The sequence below is a fragment of the Ovis canadensis genome, chromosome 23 (assembly GCF_042477335.2).
Source record: "Ovis canadensis isolate MfBH-ARS-UI-01 breed Bighorn chromosome 23, ARS-UI_OviCan_v2, whole genome shotgun sequence".
Classification (NCBI taxonomy): domain Eukaryota; kingdom Metazoa; phylum Chordata; class Mammalia; order Artiodactyla; family Bovidae; genus Ovis; species Ovis canadensis.
Window position 1 is genome coordinate 60,383,660 of NC_091267.1, and position 16,330 is coordinate 60,399,989.

Here is a 16,330-nt window from a genome sequence, read left to right on the forward strand (position 1 = left end):
TATCTGATGGGACAGTGGATAAGACATAAACACAAATAACTAGGAAGTAAGGCTATAGCTGGAGAAGGCAATGACATTCCACTCCAGTCCTCTTGCCTGGAAAATCCCATGGATGGAGGAGCCTGGTAGGCTGCAGTCCATGGGGTTGCTAAGAGTCGGAGACGATTGAGCGACTTCACTTTCCCTTTTCACTTTCGTGCATTGGAGAAGGAAATGGCAACCCACTCCAGTGTTCTTGCCTGGAGAATCCCAGGGACGGGGGAGCCTGGTGGGCTGCCGTCTGTGGGGTCGCACAGAGTCGGACACGACTGAAGTGACTTCTCAGCAAGGCTATAGCCAGCCATATGGCTGGTACGGACAATACACAGGATAAAAGTATATAAGGAAGAGGCCATTTCTGATGAAAGATACTTAGAAAATGGAGTAGTGGGCACTTGAACTGGGCCTATAAAATGTATCTGGCTCCCAGTAGACAAAGTGAAAGTTCCCAGTAAAGAAAATGGCCTGAATAGATTCTCCACTAGAATGGCAAAAGGTAAATTCAGACAGAAGCAGACAAAGGAGTTTGGTCCAAGTGGGAAGTGTAGGTAGGAGGAATCAGCTCCTGCAGAGCTCAGTGCAGTGGACGAAGTAGCCTTTGAAGCTTTGTTCGTTGGTTGTCATCTGCCAAAGCCCACGACAGTTCTGGAATCTGCTCTTCAAGGATTGTCACGCTCTCTTACTTCACGTTGGTTACGGACATTCTGCAAAGACTCCGCCTAACAATCTGAAGGTTGCTTTCCTCTTGCCACACTGAGATGGCTTGAAGTTAATGTTTTCATGATGGAATGAGCAAACTGGAATTATGTTTAATTTCCAATTCTGTTAACTTTGGAATGATCATTTTCCCAGGAACGACATGGTTTAACAGGAGACACAGACCAAGGGCTAAGGAAGGGCCCTTACAGTTTGGCACAGGAGCCCAGGTGCTCAGGCGCGACGTCTTGTGGCCCATGTAAACTGTCTAGGTGGCCAGCAGGCATTGCCACCTTGTCTCTCTCAGTGGGCACCAGTCCAGTGGTCAGGCTGTGAGGTCTGTGAGCCTTCACTGGGTTACAGTCTCTCTTGCTGGTTGCTTTTGACCTTCGAGGTGATGAAACTATGAAATGACCAAGATAAAGGAGATGTGAAAACAGAATAATTTAGGTTTAAAAATCAAAGTGTAGCAGCTAAAGGGAGTGTTTCCTGGTTGCCGCAGGTTAAATTTTTTCACTTGAATATATTGGCAGAAAGAATGATTCCTGGGTACATTCCATTTGTCCTTTGTTTCCTCCCTTGTATGATTATATTATTATTGATGTCATTAAAAGTACATTCATCAGGCCCGGCTGTCAGTGACTTGCACTTATTTTGTGCCCACAAGCAGTTTTGAGGTGGATCTCTTGCTTTAGGGCATTAGCTGATCAATAAGACCATCTGTCGTGAGGGACTGTTTTTTCCACCTCCCTCTGCTGCCTCCATTTTCCCGGGGCATTCGGGGATCTGGTCTTCCTCTCACTAAGAAGTCCCTCCCGCTGGGATGGAGAGACCAGAGGTGCCCCACCAAAGAGCCGTCCTTCCGCAGCCCCTGCCCTTTCCGGAGGGACAGCTGGTCCAAGCGGAGGCCTTGGGGGAGATATGGCGACTGCCCACCACCCCAGTGCTGCCGTTTCTCCAGCTTATTCTCTCTTCCTTCTTGGTTTTCAGGGGCTCAGGTCTTGCTTTATCTTTGAAGTTTACAGGGCCCAACATTCCTTCAGTCCAAGGCCCAGGCCTCCCTGTTATTATAGCCTATTATTTACATAGAAAGTGAAAGTGAAAGTCTCTCAGTTGTGTCCGACTCTTTGGGACCCCATGGACTGGAATTCTCCAGGCCAGAATATGGAGTGGATAGCTTTTCCCTTCTCCACGGGATCTTCCCAACCCAGGGATCGAACCCAGGTCTCCCACATTGCAGGCGGATTCTTTACCAGCTGAGCCACAAGGGAAGCCCATTTACATAGAAGTAGGGAGTTAATCACATTCGTTTCTGTGTACTGGAGACTCAGCGGTTGGCAGTACACTTGACAGGAGGGGAACATTGCTGGACTGAACTCCTGAAAGCGAGTCTAACGGTTTCTCTTCTCTGTTAGAAGATCTCCCCGACCCCCTCCTTTCGTCACCCCTCACCCCTTCTCCTGCTGCCGCTAATCCAGGCCCAGCTCTCTGCTAACTGTCCAAAACAACTCTGAATTCACTCAGACTTACCAGGTGTTCAGTCCATTTCATCTTCTTGGAGGCACACCTTCCAGAACCTTCTCACCAGCTCCAAACTGAGTGGCTGTCCTCTGCACCCCGGGCCCCCATGTCATCTCTCTGTCAGACCCTCTGTTTCATGGAGCCCACGTGGCCCTTTGGTTTGGCTCCTCCTTGGGTCCTCCAGAACTTTCCCGATAAAGGGTACGTGGGAGGTGATTTTTTTTTTAGGCTCTGCATATTGGTTTGATCAAGATACTGATTTCTACATTGGAAATTATTTCCCTCAGGATTTTGAAGGCACCACCCTATTTTTTTTTTATTATTATTATCTCACTTTGCTGATGAGAAATCTTATTCTCCATCCATTGGATACAACCCATTTTCCCTCTCTGGAAACGTTTATGCTCCTCTCGTGGTTCTCAGGGTTCTGAGATCTCGCCTTAATGTGGCTTGGGGTCTCTCTGCCGCTCCTGCACTGGCCTCAGTCCAGTGACTGGGGCACAGGCTGCGGAGCCTCACTGTTTGGGTTCAAGTCCCCGGCTTCCATTCACTCGCTTTGGCCTCAGGCAAGCTACTCTTCTTTGTACCTGTTTCCTCATCTTTAATGGAGATGGTAGTGCCTACTTCACAGGGTGGTTCTGAAAATTAAATTAATATCTGAAAAGTGCTTGAAATAGTACCTGCCACTTGGTGAGTGCTATTTAAGCATTAGTTTTTATTATTATTTCAAGTGTAAAAAGTAATGTCTTAGAGGGCTTCCCTGGTGGCTCAGCTGATGAAGAATCCACGTGCAATGCGGGAGACCTGGGTTTGATCCCTGGGTTGGGAAAATCCCTTGGAGAAGGGAAAGGCCACCCACTCCAGTATTCTGGAGAATTCTATGAATTGTACAGACCATGGGGTTGCCAAGAGTCAGACACGACTGAGCGACTTTTACTCTCTCACTCAGAGGCCTGCAAAGTTCCCTTGACCCTGTGTCTGGAATATAAACATTGGCCCTGAGAGGGAGGGGGCATGGTTGTGCAAGTGGCTGAGTCTCTGATGAGATGAATTTCCACAGGGTGAAGCTGATAAAGCAAATGCGAAAAAGAAATAGGTGGTTGTTATTGCCAGGATAGTGCTCTGGACTGGATTCTTAGCTCGGAGGAGTAATAGGTAAAGAAAAAAACTTAATCTTTTAAGAAATCTGGTCCTTCCAATTTAGATTCAGATATATTTCCTTTTCAACTTGAAATATCCTGACATAGATTCAGAATGAGAGTAAGAAAAATGGGAAGATGCTTTGCAGAGCCTTGGTATCTTTAGGACAGAAAATTTGGTGACCATGTTACTCTTTATTAGTGGCTCAGCCAAACCAACACACAGGCATTTCCTAATTTCTTACCCTGGAAAATCAGAGATTTCCTTCCCATCTAGGAGACTGAAATTTTAACATACAAAGAGTTCACAAACTTACACTCAGAATGATATGTTTTTAATAGGTACTCAAGGTAACCAGAGCTGCAGTCAATGAGGGAAAGTTCCACTTCACATAATAATTCCAAATAATACATTTGGAATGGAAAAGGTTTTTTAAATTGCCATTTTGCATCGCTCTCATGAAACAGTTTATTCAAAGATCATCAACAGATGCCAAAACCCCTAGTTGAAATGGCCTGGGGAAAGGGGTATTCACATGGTGCCAGAGTAGTCTACATAGAACACTTACTCCTTGCAAGGGATCTTATCCAATGCAGAGAGCTGTGGTCAGCAGATGATCTCAGTAATTAAACATCACATCATTAAAGTGAGATACACCAACATGTGGATTCCAATGTAATTAATACGAAAACGTATCATCTATGAAATGTACTTGACAGAACTGTTTATCCCGAGTCTGATTAAGTTTTGAGATCTCACTTCCATCTTGGAGAACTGGGGATAGAGGAACCAGTTACCTGATACCATGAGGAAAACAGGCGAATCCGGAATGTAGGGCATTGTACAACTAGCCTTATCTTTTCAAAAAGAGGCCAAAGCAAGGAGACTGCTTTAGATTACAAGAGAACTAAGAGATAGAATCATACGTGGTACATAATCTTTGATTGAATTTTGGTTGAAAAAAAACAGTAAAAGATATTTGGGGGATGATTGGAGAGATTTTAATATGGAATAACCGTTAGACATGTAATGATTCTGTTAGCGTCATAATGATATTGTAGTTATATAAAAAGTCCTTTTGGGGGGAAATACACACTGAAGCATTTGGGGGTGGAATTTCATGATGGAATTTACATTGAAATAGTCTAACAAGAATAGATACATAGATATGAAGCAGATATGGCAAAATGTTACCTGTTAGGTCAAGATGGTAGGTATGTGGCTATTTGTCGTTTTAGTCTATTTTTCTACTTGCTTGAAATTTTTACCAATATATTAAGAAATGTAGGGAAATGGCCCACAGATGCAAAATTACACAAACCTGGCCTGATGGTGTTTTGAGAGGAGCAAGGGCCAGTGTTTCAAAGGGCCACATTTGCACTGGGCACCCAGGAAGGAGCACTCACTTTCACTCACAATGGAGTGAGATTGTCATCTGCTCCAGAATGGATGTGAGTTTTGGAAGAATTAGTGTCCTTCCCAGAGTGCCCATGTTATTGTCAGGAATAATGTACTCACTGGCAGGATCAGATTGAAAAACTGAAGTTACAACTGCATTGGGAATGCTCACATGTTTGGTTGTTGTTAGCTGGATTTATTTCCCCTCAAATTAAGTCATTTAAAATTCACATGAGTTCTTTGGGGGATTTTTTTTCTTTCTCTTATTCTCCTTCCTTCCTCCTTTCCTCTCTCCCTCCCTTTTTTTTCTCTCTCTCTTTTTCTTCTTTTTTAACTTTTTCTTTCTCCCAAACAACACAAAGTGGTGGTGCTGTCCCCTCAAGCACAGACGTAGCGTCACAGGGAAGATGCAGGATTATCACCTGCTAAATTGTTCTTCAGATATAGTTGTGGCTCACGAAGCGAGTTTACTGCCTCAAACCAGTTCCTCTGTTTCGGCTGTGATTCAGGGAGCTGGACTGTGCCATGTTGCGCCGCCTGGAGAAGAGGATTCTGGTGGACCTACCAAGCCAGGAGGCCCGGGAGGCCATGATCCACCACTGGCTGCCCCCTGTAAGCAGGAGCAGCGCCCTGGAGCTGCGTGCGGACCTGGAGTACAGCCTGCTGAGCCGGGTGAGCCGCCGGGGAGGCCGCCCCGAGACCCTCTTCTCGGCAGGGTCATCTCGTGAGCTGTTCGAAGGTTGGAGTCAACTAGAAAAGATCCAAGCTACCCCCAACAACCCGACAGGCCTCTCCTTCATGAAAGAGTGAGCTGTTAGTCCCTTGCAAGCATTCCAGCAGAAAGGGATGTGATGAAGTGGAAACAGCATAGGGCTTGGACTCAGAGGGCCTCTGGTCAGATCCTGGCCCTGTCACTTATATTAGCTGTGTGCCCTTGGGGACATCACGTCCTCTCTGAGCCTCAGCTTCTTCATCTGTAAAATGGGTAACAGGCCACAGAGGGTTACTGTGATGATTAAATGCACATCTTTCACAAACAGGCTTTAGGTCACCTCTCTGTTACCCCACAGCCACTGGTGTCATTGCTTTCTTGAAAGGACACTTGAATGTGGTGTTCTCTGAGGTTCCTTAGAGACAGGTTATAATCTTATTTACAGGTATAAAAATGTCCACTAAATTTGATCATCCTGGGATCTGGGCACAAAGGCCCCATTAGGCTGACTTGAGCGGGCCAGTCGTTCACCAGCATCTCACCGCCTTTGCTTGGATGGTATTAGGAATCCATTCGTTGCCCAGCTTCTTAGGTTATCCAGACACGTTAGCAGCCTCCTCCCCGCAAACACTGTTTATCCGGGAATCTTTTATATAGTGTCCATGGGTGACAGACACGGAATCCAAACAGGGGCTCTGACCCCTGGTCCTGCCTGTGAGGATGTAACCACCGCCAGCGTTCTGCCTGCTGCCTAATGGCTCGATCTGCGGGTGTTTCAGGAGACCGAAGGCTACTCTGGCTCGGACATTAAGCTAGTCTGCAGGGAAGCAGCTATGCGGACTGTGAGGAAGATCTTCAACGCCCTTGAAAATCACCAGTCAGGTACGGTGGGGATGACAGCCAAGGGGCTCTGGTAGAGAAAATTGTGTAAAATTTAGCTTTCGCCAGCAGGTGGCGCCTCGCCTCTGTTACTCGTGGCTCCCTACACTGGCACTCGTTCTTTGGTGGAAATCTTCCTTCTGCACCCAACTCCTTTCTCCTCTTCTGTTCTGTTTTGGATCAACTTTGCCCCCAGGTGATAAACTCCTTAGGGCTCGGGCTTTTATTTCTCTGGTACACTATGTGGGGCTGGATCTATTTGCGGCACTGTATAAATATTAAATAATACTTTGTAACGATACATTTAAGTCAGATTTTCTGTACGGGCTTCAGGGGCTGAGTGCGCATTAAAGATGTTTTCCCCCAACCTCCTTTAGCCTTGCCTGTTGCTGCATTAACCATTAAGAATGCTGCATTATGCATTGTCTTGAAAGAAGGTCTATTAGCGTTTCAAGAGCATTGATCACTGTTAGGTCGATTGTTGAGCTGTTATTCTTGTGTTTCCATCTAGAGAGCAGCAATTTACCTGGGATCCAGCTGGATACAGTGACCACTGCCGACTTTTTGGATGTGCTCGCCCATACCAAGCCTTCAGCAAAAAGTCTGACTCAGAGATATGCAGCCTGGCAAAGTGAGTTCGAGTCTGTGTGAGGTCACATTTACCCTGACTTGGCCTCAAAGAAAACCACAGAGGCCTCCTCATTGATTAGTGTAAGTTTACAGGAAGAACAGAAAATGGGAATAGAAAACAAAATTTATCTTGAAGACTGGATTAATTTGGACAGCTGTACTGCTTTGGAAATACATATTTTCATGGTCAATGTCAGCAAAATACTGACAATTCTAATTACAGGTATGTGTGCTATGAGGTCATGCAGTGCAGACTTTTCTGACAGTGAGACCCCATAAAATTTCAGTGAGTGATTTCTTGTAGTGTTCCTTCTTTGTGAACTGGCATTTTTATTTTGAAAAAGGTGTGGTTGGGAAAGTTGTGTTGGGATGCACAGGGTGGTTCTGAGTTGGGGAGCCAATCAGAAGCGAAGCTTGACAGACCACCAGCAGACAGTTCAAGGGTGGATAAGAGAGAGAACATGAGAAGGAGGCAGAGTCTGCTTCCTTCTTCTGACAATATTCTGAATCTCATCAGCTCTCCCTGATTCTGACTCCAGCCATTCTATCAGCAGAGCCAACTCCTAACAGACTAGCCCCACTCAGGAATGTCACTGGCCCATCTCTGAGTGAAAGTCACTCTTTGTGACCCCATGGACTAGTCGGTCCATGGAATTCTCCAGGCCTGAATACTGGAGTGAGTTGCCGTTCCCTTCTCTAGGGGAACTTCCCAATCCAGGGATCAAACCCAGGTCCCCTGCATTGCAGGCAGATTTTTACCATCTGAGCCCCCAGGGAAGCCCATGTCTGGAGATGAGCTGATAGCAGAGGGGATAAGCAACCATTTTCCCCACCCACCAGTTGCAGTGTTTTGAGTTCTGGCCCCTCTTAACATCTTCACATCTCACACCCTGTGTGTTCAGCCCTTCTCCTTCCATTGCCACGGCTCCTCATTGGATCCAAAGCTTAGGATGGGATACCTAAGCTTCTGGAACAGTCCTCCCTGCTCTTAGGCTCCTTAATCTCCTTATGGGGTTGGAAACAGCTGGAAACATCTCATTCAGAAAGCCACCATCTGAGGCATCCACTTGCAGATGCTGGTACATTTGGAAGACTTTCACTAAGTAACGCTGTGCCCACCCCCGCCTGGAATTTCCCCTGGCGGCCACCTTCTGTCGTCTCCCTTGCCTTGTTTTCTTCATCTCTGCAAGTCAGACTCATCCAGAAAACACTTCCAGGAAAAAAAAGGACATTTTGGCTACATAGTCCTAAGGATTTCACCCTTAAAAACACATACACACACACACACATTGGGGTATTGATCATTTGGAATAGAATATTCTCAAATGCCTCTTAAGACATCATTTCATGGAAAATGTAATCAAATTGAAAATATACCCTTATAAAATGAGTTTAAAAGAAACAAGAAGACATTCATCTTAGCAGAAGCGCAGCCGAAACTTCTTCATGGTCACTAGGTAGGCCCTGGAGCAGCACTGCTGATAGCCAGGACATGGAGGTCTCCAAGTTCAGTGGCCTCGCTGCTCAATTTCCAAGAGGTGCCTTCTGTGCTTTTGGGTTATTTTCTTTGTCTAGCTGTCAGCTGACATTTCTTACAGCTGTTAGGGCATTTGCTTGTGACTTTTGCCATCCTTTCTGATTTCATAAAATCTCAAGTGGATGGAACCTCCACTTGAAAAGCAGATGTACTGTACATGTACGTAAGATGTATTTAAGATATAGGGTACTTAACATGTAATATATGTGTACTTAACATGTACTGTACGTGTACTTAAGAGTGAACAGGCAAAGGAGTGGAGGAGGGCTCCTGTGGACAGCATGCTTTGTGACAACAGGGTTGGGCCCCTCAGCTTACTGCCTGAGAGTTTCTGACTCCATTCAGGTAAGTGTGGTTTGGCCATCCTTCCCACAAATCCATGTAACCTTCCATTTCCAAAGCCCACTGACACATCCTTCCTCCATTCCTTTTGAGAATCTCCAAATTCATCTTTGGAGCACTTCCACCTACATTCAGTCACATTCTCCTTTCCCCATTCCTTGGAAAGTTTGTCTACAAATGATCACGCATGACTGTTCTTAGATCATCCTTTTATTTTAGTGGCTTCTTCATCACTTTTATTCATTATCTAATGATTTCCTGCTTTGGATGAAATGAAATGTCGCTTTTTCATTCCTTTGCCCCATCTATACCACATACATACATCTTTCCCTATCGTCCTCAAATAGTTTTATTACAGTTTTAGGTTAACTCAATAATCATATTTTTATGACATTGTTCATTGGACATTGTTCACTGCAGAGGCAACAATTGGTTCAGGTTACATTTCCTTTCTTGATGAGTTTTGTCTGTCTTGGAATTAATAACTGTCTCCTTTCTTTCATTTGCTTAATTTTCTTGGCAACATTCTGAGATTTGTCAGATGCCCATCAGTGTTGAGGGCTTCCCTGATAGCTCAGTTGGTAAAGAATCAGCCTGCAACACAGGAGACCCCAGTTCAGTTCCTGGGTTGGGAAGATCTGCTGGAGAAGGGATAGGCTACCCATTCCAGCGTTCTTGGGCTTCCTTTGTGGCTCAGCTGGTGAAGAATCTACCCGCAAAGAGGGAGACCTGGGTTCGATCCCTGGTTTGGGAGGATCTGCTGGAGAAGGGAAAGGCTACCTACTCCAGTATGCTGGCCTGGAGAATTCCATGGATTGTACAGTCCATGGGCTCGCAAAGAGTCAGACACAACTGAGCAACTTTCACTTTCATCAGTGTTCTCTTCTAAATGGCCTCACACATCAGATAAAGCTTCAAGCCCATTCCCATGCACTCTGGTCCGGGAGGTAAGGGGAAGGGGGCCAGAAGACCGGTGCAGCATAAGCAGATTTACCTAATCCCGTTTTCAGCCCTGCCCTGCTCATCTCACCCTGGCCCACCCCCAACTCCACGTCTCCAAGGCCTTTATGTTCACAGGCCCACTCTCCCAGAGTAAACCTCCTCTCTTGCCTCACTGAGGGTGCTCATCTGGCTACTTAGGGTGGGGAGGGTTTCTGGGCTTCCAGCCACTTTCCCAGCTTTGAACCAATTCCTTGCTTCTCAAACTTGCCCTACACCTCATACCTCTCTGCTCAATGTCTCCAAGCCTTGAGTTTTTGAGGTTGTCTTACAGGATGAATTCTGTTTTTTTTCTTTATGCTGATTTTGGCACAAACGCTCCAACCTCTTCACAGATCCTAGATAACTGTGCTCTCTCACCTGCCAATGTCTCCTCTACCGCTCTTGTGGGTTTATTCCAACTTTATTCCTCTCTTGAGTGGGGCTTTGAGAGATATCAGCTAATACATGATTAATCTGCTGTTTAGAGTCTCTGGTTATTTTTTTTAAAGTAGACTAAAAGTATGTCTAAGTTTATAGAGATATAGGAGACCAGCCTGGAGAAGGCAATGGCACCCCACTTTAGTACTCTTGCCTGGAAAATCCCATGGACGGAGGAGCCTGGAAGGCTGCAGTCCATGGGGTTGCGAAGAGTCGGACACGACTGAGCAACTTCACTCTCACTTTTCACTTTCCTGCATTGGAGAAAGAAATGGCAACCCACTCGTGTTCTTGCCTGGAGAACCCCAGAGACGGGAGCCTGGTGGGCGGCCGTCTATGGGGTCGCACAGAGTCGGACACGATTGAAGCAACTTAGCAGCAGCAGCAGGAGACTGGCCTGTTAGTTGTTGATGGAAATTTTAACTTATTTCCACATGTGGTATTTTCTTCTAAAGCAGAGGTCAAAATTGAAACGCCTACAGAACTTCAAGCATAGTAACACATGGGTAAAGTAAGGTAAGGAGAGGTGGGGACTGTGGCGAACTGCGGACACAGCAGCGACCTGGCTCCAACTGAACACGGAAATGCAGACCCTCTGACCTTCCCAGGAAAACCAGTCATGGATTTGCATTTACCATCTCCGGGTAATTCAGACACTGGCAGTTCAGGTTCTTCGCCCGATTCACCCACGGCACTCATTCTGGCCATCAGATGCCTTCCCTGATGGCATACTAGTCATCTAAAGGGACAGCAACCTCGTGCTTCCTGGCTCTGTTCCTCATCACTTGTCCGTAGCTCCACTGCATGGCGTAACTGTGTGTACGGGTGACTGTCTGTCTACCCTACCTGAATGTGAGCACCACGGTTGTACTTTCTGCCACTGCTCCTGAATGGATGAAATGACACAGACCAGACTTGTCTGAGCACCATATGTGCTTCAGAGGCTGGACACTGTGATTACTGTTCCGAAGCCTTTCGCTCACTGCACATCAGCTTTTCTCTGGGAGGCCTTACACAACCACCTTGAACTTGCCCGAGCCGCTTGGACTTCTGGGTGCACTGTTTACATGCTTTTATTTCCCAACTAGAGGATTTGTATCTAGGAGTTGGAGCTACAGTCTGCTCGGTCTTCCTTGGTGCTTTACTCCCAGCGGGCATTTAAGAAAGAACTTTGATTTCCTCAGGCACAGCAGCCATTGAAACAAGCAGGCACTGAGATGTGTATGACATTAAATACTGGAAAAAGATACTGAAATCTGTTTCATCTTAATAGATGCCGTTTGAATTATGATAAACAATTTCTGGTGTTAGGGCACCTCGCCTCTTGAGGAGAGCAGCGTACTTTGAGTAGTAGGTGGTTGGTGTAACACAAAGTTAGCAAAGGCCTTGTGCATTTATTCTGGGCAAAATTTTGTGATTTATGTCAAAGAAAACTCTGATACACACTTGGCTCCATGCAGATAACTGCTAACAGGACAAGGGACTCTGCCACCTGAGGCAGGTGTTTTAATGAAACACATTAGTGCAGTTTTAAAAATTCTTTATTATAGGTACCCAAGGACTTGAGTTTCATCCTACATGAACCACCAGTGATCCAAAATCAACTGAACATCATCAACACAGGTGTATTTTGACTTTCCTGTACAATTCACTCCTGTAATTTTTCAATGTGTAAGTAGGGTTAGGTGACGACAACTGTCACTCCAGGGGAGTCTGTGACATCCACAGCCATAGGTGTTTGATGGAGCCGTTGCTGAAGGAGGTGGGAAAGCCCCCTTCTTTCGGGGCATCACTATCTGCTCTGGGAGGGGTGGAATGGTGGGTAGGCAGAGTCACTGCAGAACTCGCTGATTCTGGATGGTGTGACGTGGGCATAACTGTGTCTCCCCCAGGACTGGTCCTTCGCCCATCATACCAAGCACACACCTAGCTCACAGCAGACACGCAATGACCACCTCCCGACAGTGGTTGTTCTCTAATGCCCTTTCTGGCCCTAAGATGTCACTTGGTCCCTTTCTGGGGCCAGGACAGGATTACAGTAAAGCTGATACGAACACTATCCTTGGGGTCAGTACCACAGGACAGTCCTTAAATGTAATGGCTGGAAAATAAAGTCCTTTACATACTTTGGTTATTAAATCTCCTCCATGAGGCCCAACGAAGACCAACCTGCTGAGCTGGGAATGTTTCCAGTAATTTCAGCACTGGACAGGTCGGTTAGAAAGCCCTATTTAGCATTTGTTAAATAAAATGGTAAACTAAAGTTTAATGGCCTCCAGGGCCGCGTGAGAGTGGAGGGAAGTGGAGCAGCCACTTTTCTTGGCGGGGCTGGGCGCACACGGTGCCTTACCCTCTCCTGCCACACACCTGTCAGTCATGTCCACTGTGTGGCTTTATCTCTAACCTGTCCCCAGAGCACCAGAGCCATTGCTTAAGGTCTAATAGGCCTCTTCTATGGACAGCAAGTCTAAAATGAAACTTATTTTCTCCTCCCTACCCACAGTTATACGTCCTAGCATTAAATTCTTGTGATATTTACAGCCAAGTTTGATTGGCCCGGTGACTGCCTGAGTACCTGTTCTGTGCTGTAGCAGACACAGTCCTGTCTGGTGGGGAGAGGATTCGAGTGAAGGTCCAGGTGTACTCTAACAAGTGCTCGGCATGAAGGCAGGGACTCTTCCTCCATTCTGCAGGCAGGACCACATCACAGGACAGGGACACAGGATCTCCACACTGCCTTGGGCATCCTCCTGGCCCCGAGGCCAGATCCTTCTCTCATACACTTATGTCCTAGCAGCCACTTCACACACAGCATCGAGCAAACACTTGAGAATGCCTGGGCCAAGGAATCGCTGTCCAGGTGCTGGGGAACAGGCCACAGGTGAGCATACCAGCAGCCTCTCCGCTTGCACACGGCGCTTCCCTCTTTGCAGCTCTGGTCTGAAGGAGTTCAAATATCATAGAATGTCTCCTTTTTAAATTCTCAGGAAGACCCTCCCCACTGAACTGGCTATAGAGATGACTTCTACCAAACTTTCCCAGATGGTTAAATGTGGACACTGCTATATCTGCATCTCATCGTCGCAAACGTGGGCCACTTAGCATCATCTGCCTGATTCTATTCAAAGTCCTTAATATGTGGGCTGTGCATTTAACTCTCACAACACGCCTACGTGGTGGGCACCATGGTTATCTCTACGGAGAAGGGAGCAGAGGCAGGAGAGGCTAGGGGAGTGGCTAGGGTCACGGAGGGGCGAGCTGGCAGTGCTGGCCAGGCTCTGTGCCCTGCCACTGCCCCCTCCTTCCCATCTGGGTGGTGTCCCCGCACTGCTGTCTTTTGTACTCTGGCATGTGCAAGGACTAAGTATGGGATCTGCACAGTAAGATCAGCATGCAGCAAAACGGCCAGGAGGAGGGGGAGTGGCCATTTAGCTTTGCCCCCTCCCACCTAAGACCAAGGTGATCTCTAAACAAGCATGAAAACCCGAAGCTCATCAGCACCGCTGTGTGCTTCAGTACAGGGAGCACCAAGATGATGGACAATTACATGCTGAAAATCCAACGCCCAAGAGCCCAGTAAAACAACTGCAGAGGCCCAGGATCATCAGCGTATGCAAATATACAAGGAAAATCATGACCTCCTCAGTCCCCTTCATTTTGGTGGGTTTAACATGAGAAGAATCATCCATGCTACAAGGCGAGATTTCATTTTACAGCCGTGGTAACCAAGTACATAAAAGCTTGAATCTGTCCCAATAGTTTCTGAAGGATTTTTCCCAGAGTGTCAGAGGCAAAAATAATGAAATCTTGCAAATGTACAGTTAATGGGACCCAGGTGGACACTAACCTCAAAAATGCATGGTCTGTAAGACATTAAAGGCTTGATTTTAGTTTCTGCACTGTTCCTGTTAATAACAATGTCTAATTAAAACATCTGTGAAATACTGATAGTTTTAATTTTACATAAAATTTCCAAAACAACTGTTACACAGTATAATAGGTATCTGCAATGAATAGGTTATTAATGGAAATATTATTTTAAATTAAAATCAGGTTCTAAATTTAAATTAGTTATCTCTGGTTAATGAAGAGAAAAAGAAGTCACCCAGGCTGGGAGTAATACAGTAAGCTAATCTAGTTTTCAACATCCGTGAAAGCAAATCCACTCCATCACTTGGGCTAAAGGACAATTTATTTTGTTGCTTCTGTTCTGTACTCCACTTGGCACTTCTGACGGATTTCACAGCTGAACTCAGTATTAAAACTACAGCCTAATGTACCCTTTAATACTTTATAACTTAAAGAGACGCCATTCAACTTTAGTCAGCCTGAAGCCCACCAATTTACCATTGAGGAGAGGGCAGAGAACAAGGCTCCCTGCAGTAGACTCTGCAGCCCTGCTAACCTGATGAATATTTTAAAAGGAACATGCAATCTCAGCTTTCCCTTTTTTGGGATCTCATCTTCTTTTACGAAATAAAAGGGATTAGCCTGGCTGAGTGGCTGGCTGCAATTCAATACCTTTCTTTCTAATTACTGCACAATAAAAGAGGGTTAAACGGTGAGCAGGGCTGAGTGGTCTGTGTCTGTCTAGGCCGGCGCTGAGTGTGTTGAGGGATTCATTCCAGTCAATGAAAAGCTGCATTTCAAGTTGCTTCAGATTCACGGAACGGTTCACAGCAGATGCTGCAGAATGTGGTCCACGGCGTGCGGGAAGCTCTCACAGGTTAAGTAAGGAGCTGGGTTAATTTTGTCTTCGTCTGCTGCTCGATATTTCCCTGAAATGAAAGTAAAGCCCATGAACAAAGGCTACTGCCAGGATGCCAGAGTAATCACGGCCTCTGAGCACACAGGCCACCTCTGAGCACACAGGCCAAGAGAACCAGGGGCTCCACAGCCCCCACAGCACCTCTCATCCAGGCTTCAGGATGCCATGAGGCAATCCAAAGCCAGATGTGTTCAGCATTTTCCAGGCCCTCTGGTCTCTTAGCAACGGATGCCGGATCCTAGGCACTGGGTCACCTGACAGTTAAGGGTGCCCTCAAATCTCCTCACCTGGTAAAATTTTCCTCCCCCACCAGCCCTAACAATACGGACAGTGATTAAATCAATGCTTTTAGATGACAGCCCAGACCCTATAGGACAGAGGCCTTGTCAGCTCATGGGTGACTGGAAACGGCATGAGCTGCTGCCCAACAGGAACCCTGTGTGAGTGGGCAAATGAGCACACCAGGGGCAGGGAGAGACGGATGGTCACGGTGCTCACGTGCAGGCTGGCCGGACAGGCTGCCCAGCAGGGCACTGAGGAATTCGAGACCCACAAATGAACAGCCCGGCACCGCAGAGGAACTGGTCACACAGGGTCACAGAGCTGACCTGACAAATGGCCATCAGGCCGTGCAGGACCCCCGTTTAGACGCCCTTCATGTGTCCCAGTGCTCTCCAGGGAGAACCCCAAGTGTCTGCTGTTGCCCACCAGGACCTCAGTCACCCAGCTCAGCACCCCTCACATGGTGGGCACTCTGTAGCACTGGTTAAATGAAAGGCAGGAAGGCAGGAAAGAAGGGATGGAGGGACGCGAGGAGGAACGCCGCTTCAGTCAAGGCCTTGGGGATGAGACCGACTGCCCTGCAGCCTCGCTGCGGCCTCTGCACTTGCCCTTTCTGCGTGCTCTCTCATCCCCCTTTCTGCGTGCTCTCTCATCCCCCTTTCTGCGTGCTCTCTCATCCCCCTTTCTGCGTGCTCTCTCATCCCCCTTTCTGCGTGCTCTCTCATCCCCTTTCTGCGTGCTCTCTCATCCCCCTTTCTGCGTGCTCTCTCATCCCCCTTTCTGCGTGCTCTCTCATCCCCCTTTCTGCGTGCTCTCTCATCCCCTTTCTGCGTGCTCTCTCATCCCCTTTCTGCGTGCTCTCTCATCCCCCTTTCTGCGTGCTCTCTCATCCCCCTTTCTGCGTGCTCTCTCATCCCCCTTTCTGCGTGCTCTCTCATCCCCGTTTCTGCGTGCTCTCTCATCCCCC

At 47.0% G+C, this 16,330-nt stretch overlaps 2 protein-coding genes across 3 annotated transcripts in view; one reads left to right on the forward strand and one right to left on the reverse strand.

The window, feature by feature from the left end:
• Nucleotides 1–7,309, forward strand: part of KATNAL2 (katanin catalytic subunit A1 like 2) — a 100,777-nt gene extending 93,468 nt beyond the window's left edge. For both annotated transcript variants that reach the window (XM_069568291.1, XM_069568292.1), the window contains 3 exons: nt 5,304–5,466; nt 6,286–6,388; nt 6,897–7,309. In XM_069568291.1, the coding sequence (XP_069424392.1) occupies nt 5,304–5,466; nt 6,286–6,388; nt 6,897–7,036 (406 nt within the window). In that variant the 3' untranslated portion in view covers nt 7,037–7,309. The remainder of the gene's footprint in view (nt 1–5,303; nt 5,467–6,285; nt 6,389–6,896) is intronic.
• Nucleotides 7,310–11,836: 4,527 nt separating this feature from the next.
• HDHD2 (haloacid dehalogenase like hydrolase domain containing 2) overlaps nt 11,837–16,330 on the reverse strand; it is a 46,618-nt gene continuing 42,124 nt past the window's right edge. The window contains exon 7 of the mRNA XM_069568487.1: nt 11,837–15,091. Within this exon, the coding sequence (XP_069424588.1) occupies nt 14,988–15,091 (104 nt within the window). The 3' untranslated portion in view covers nt 11,837–14,987. The remainder of the gene's footprint in view (nt 15,092–16,330) is intronic.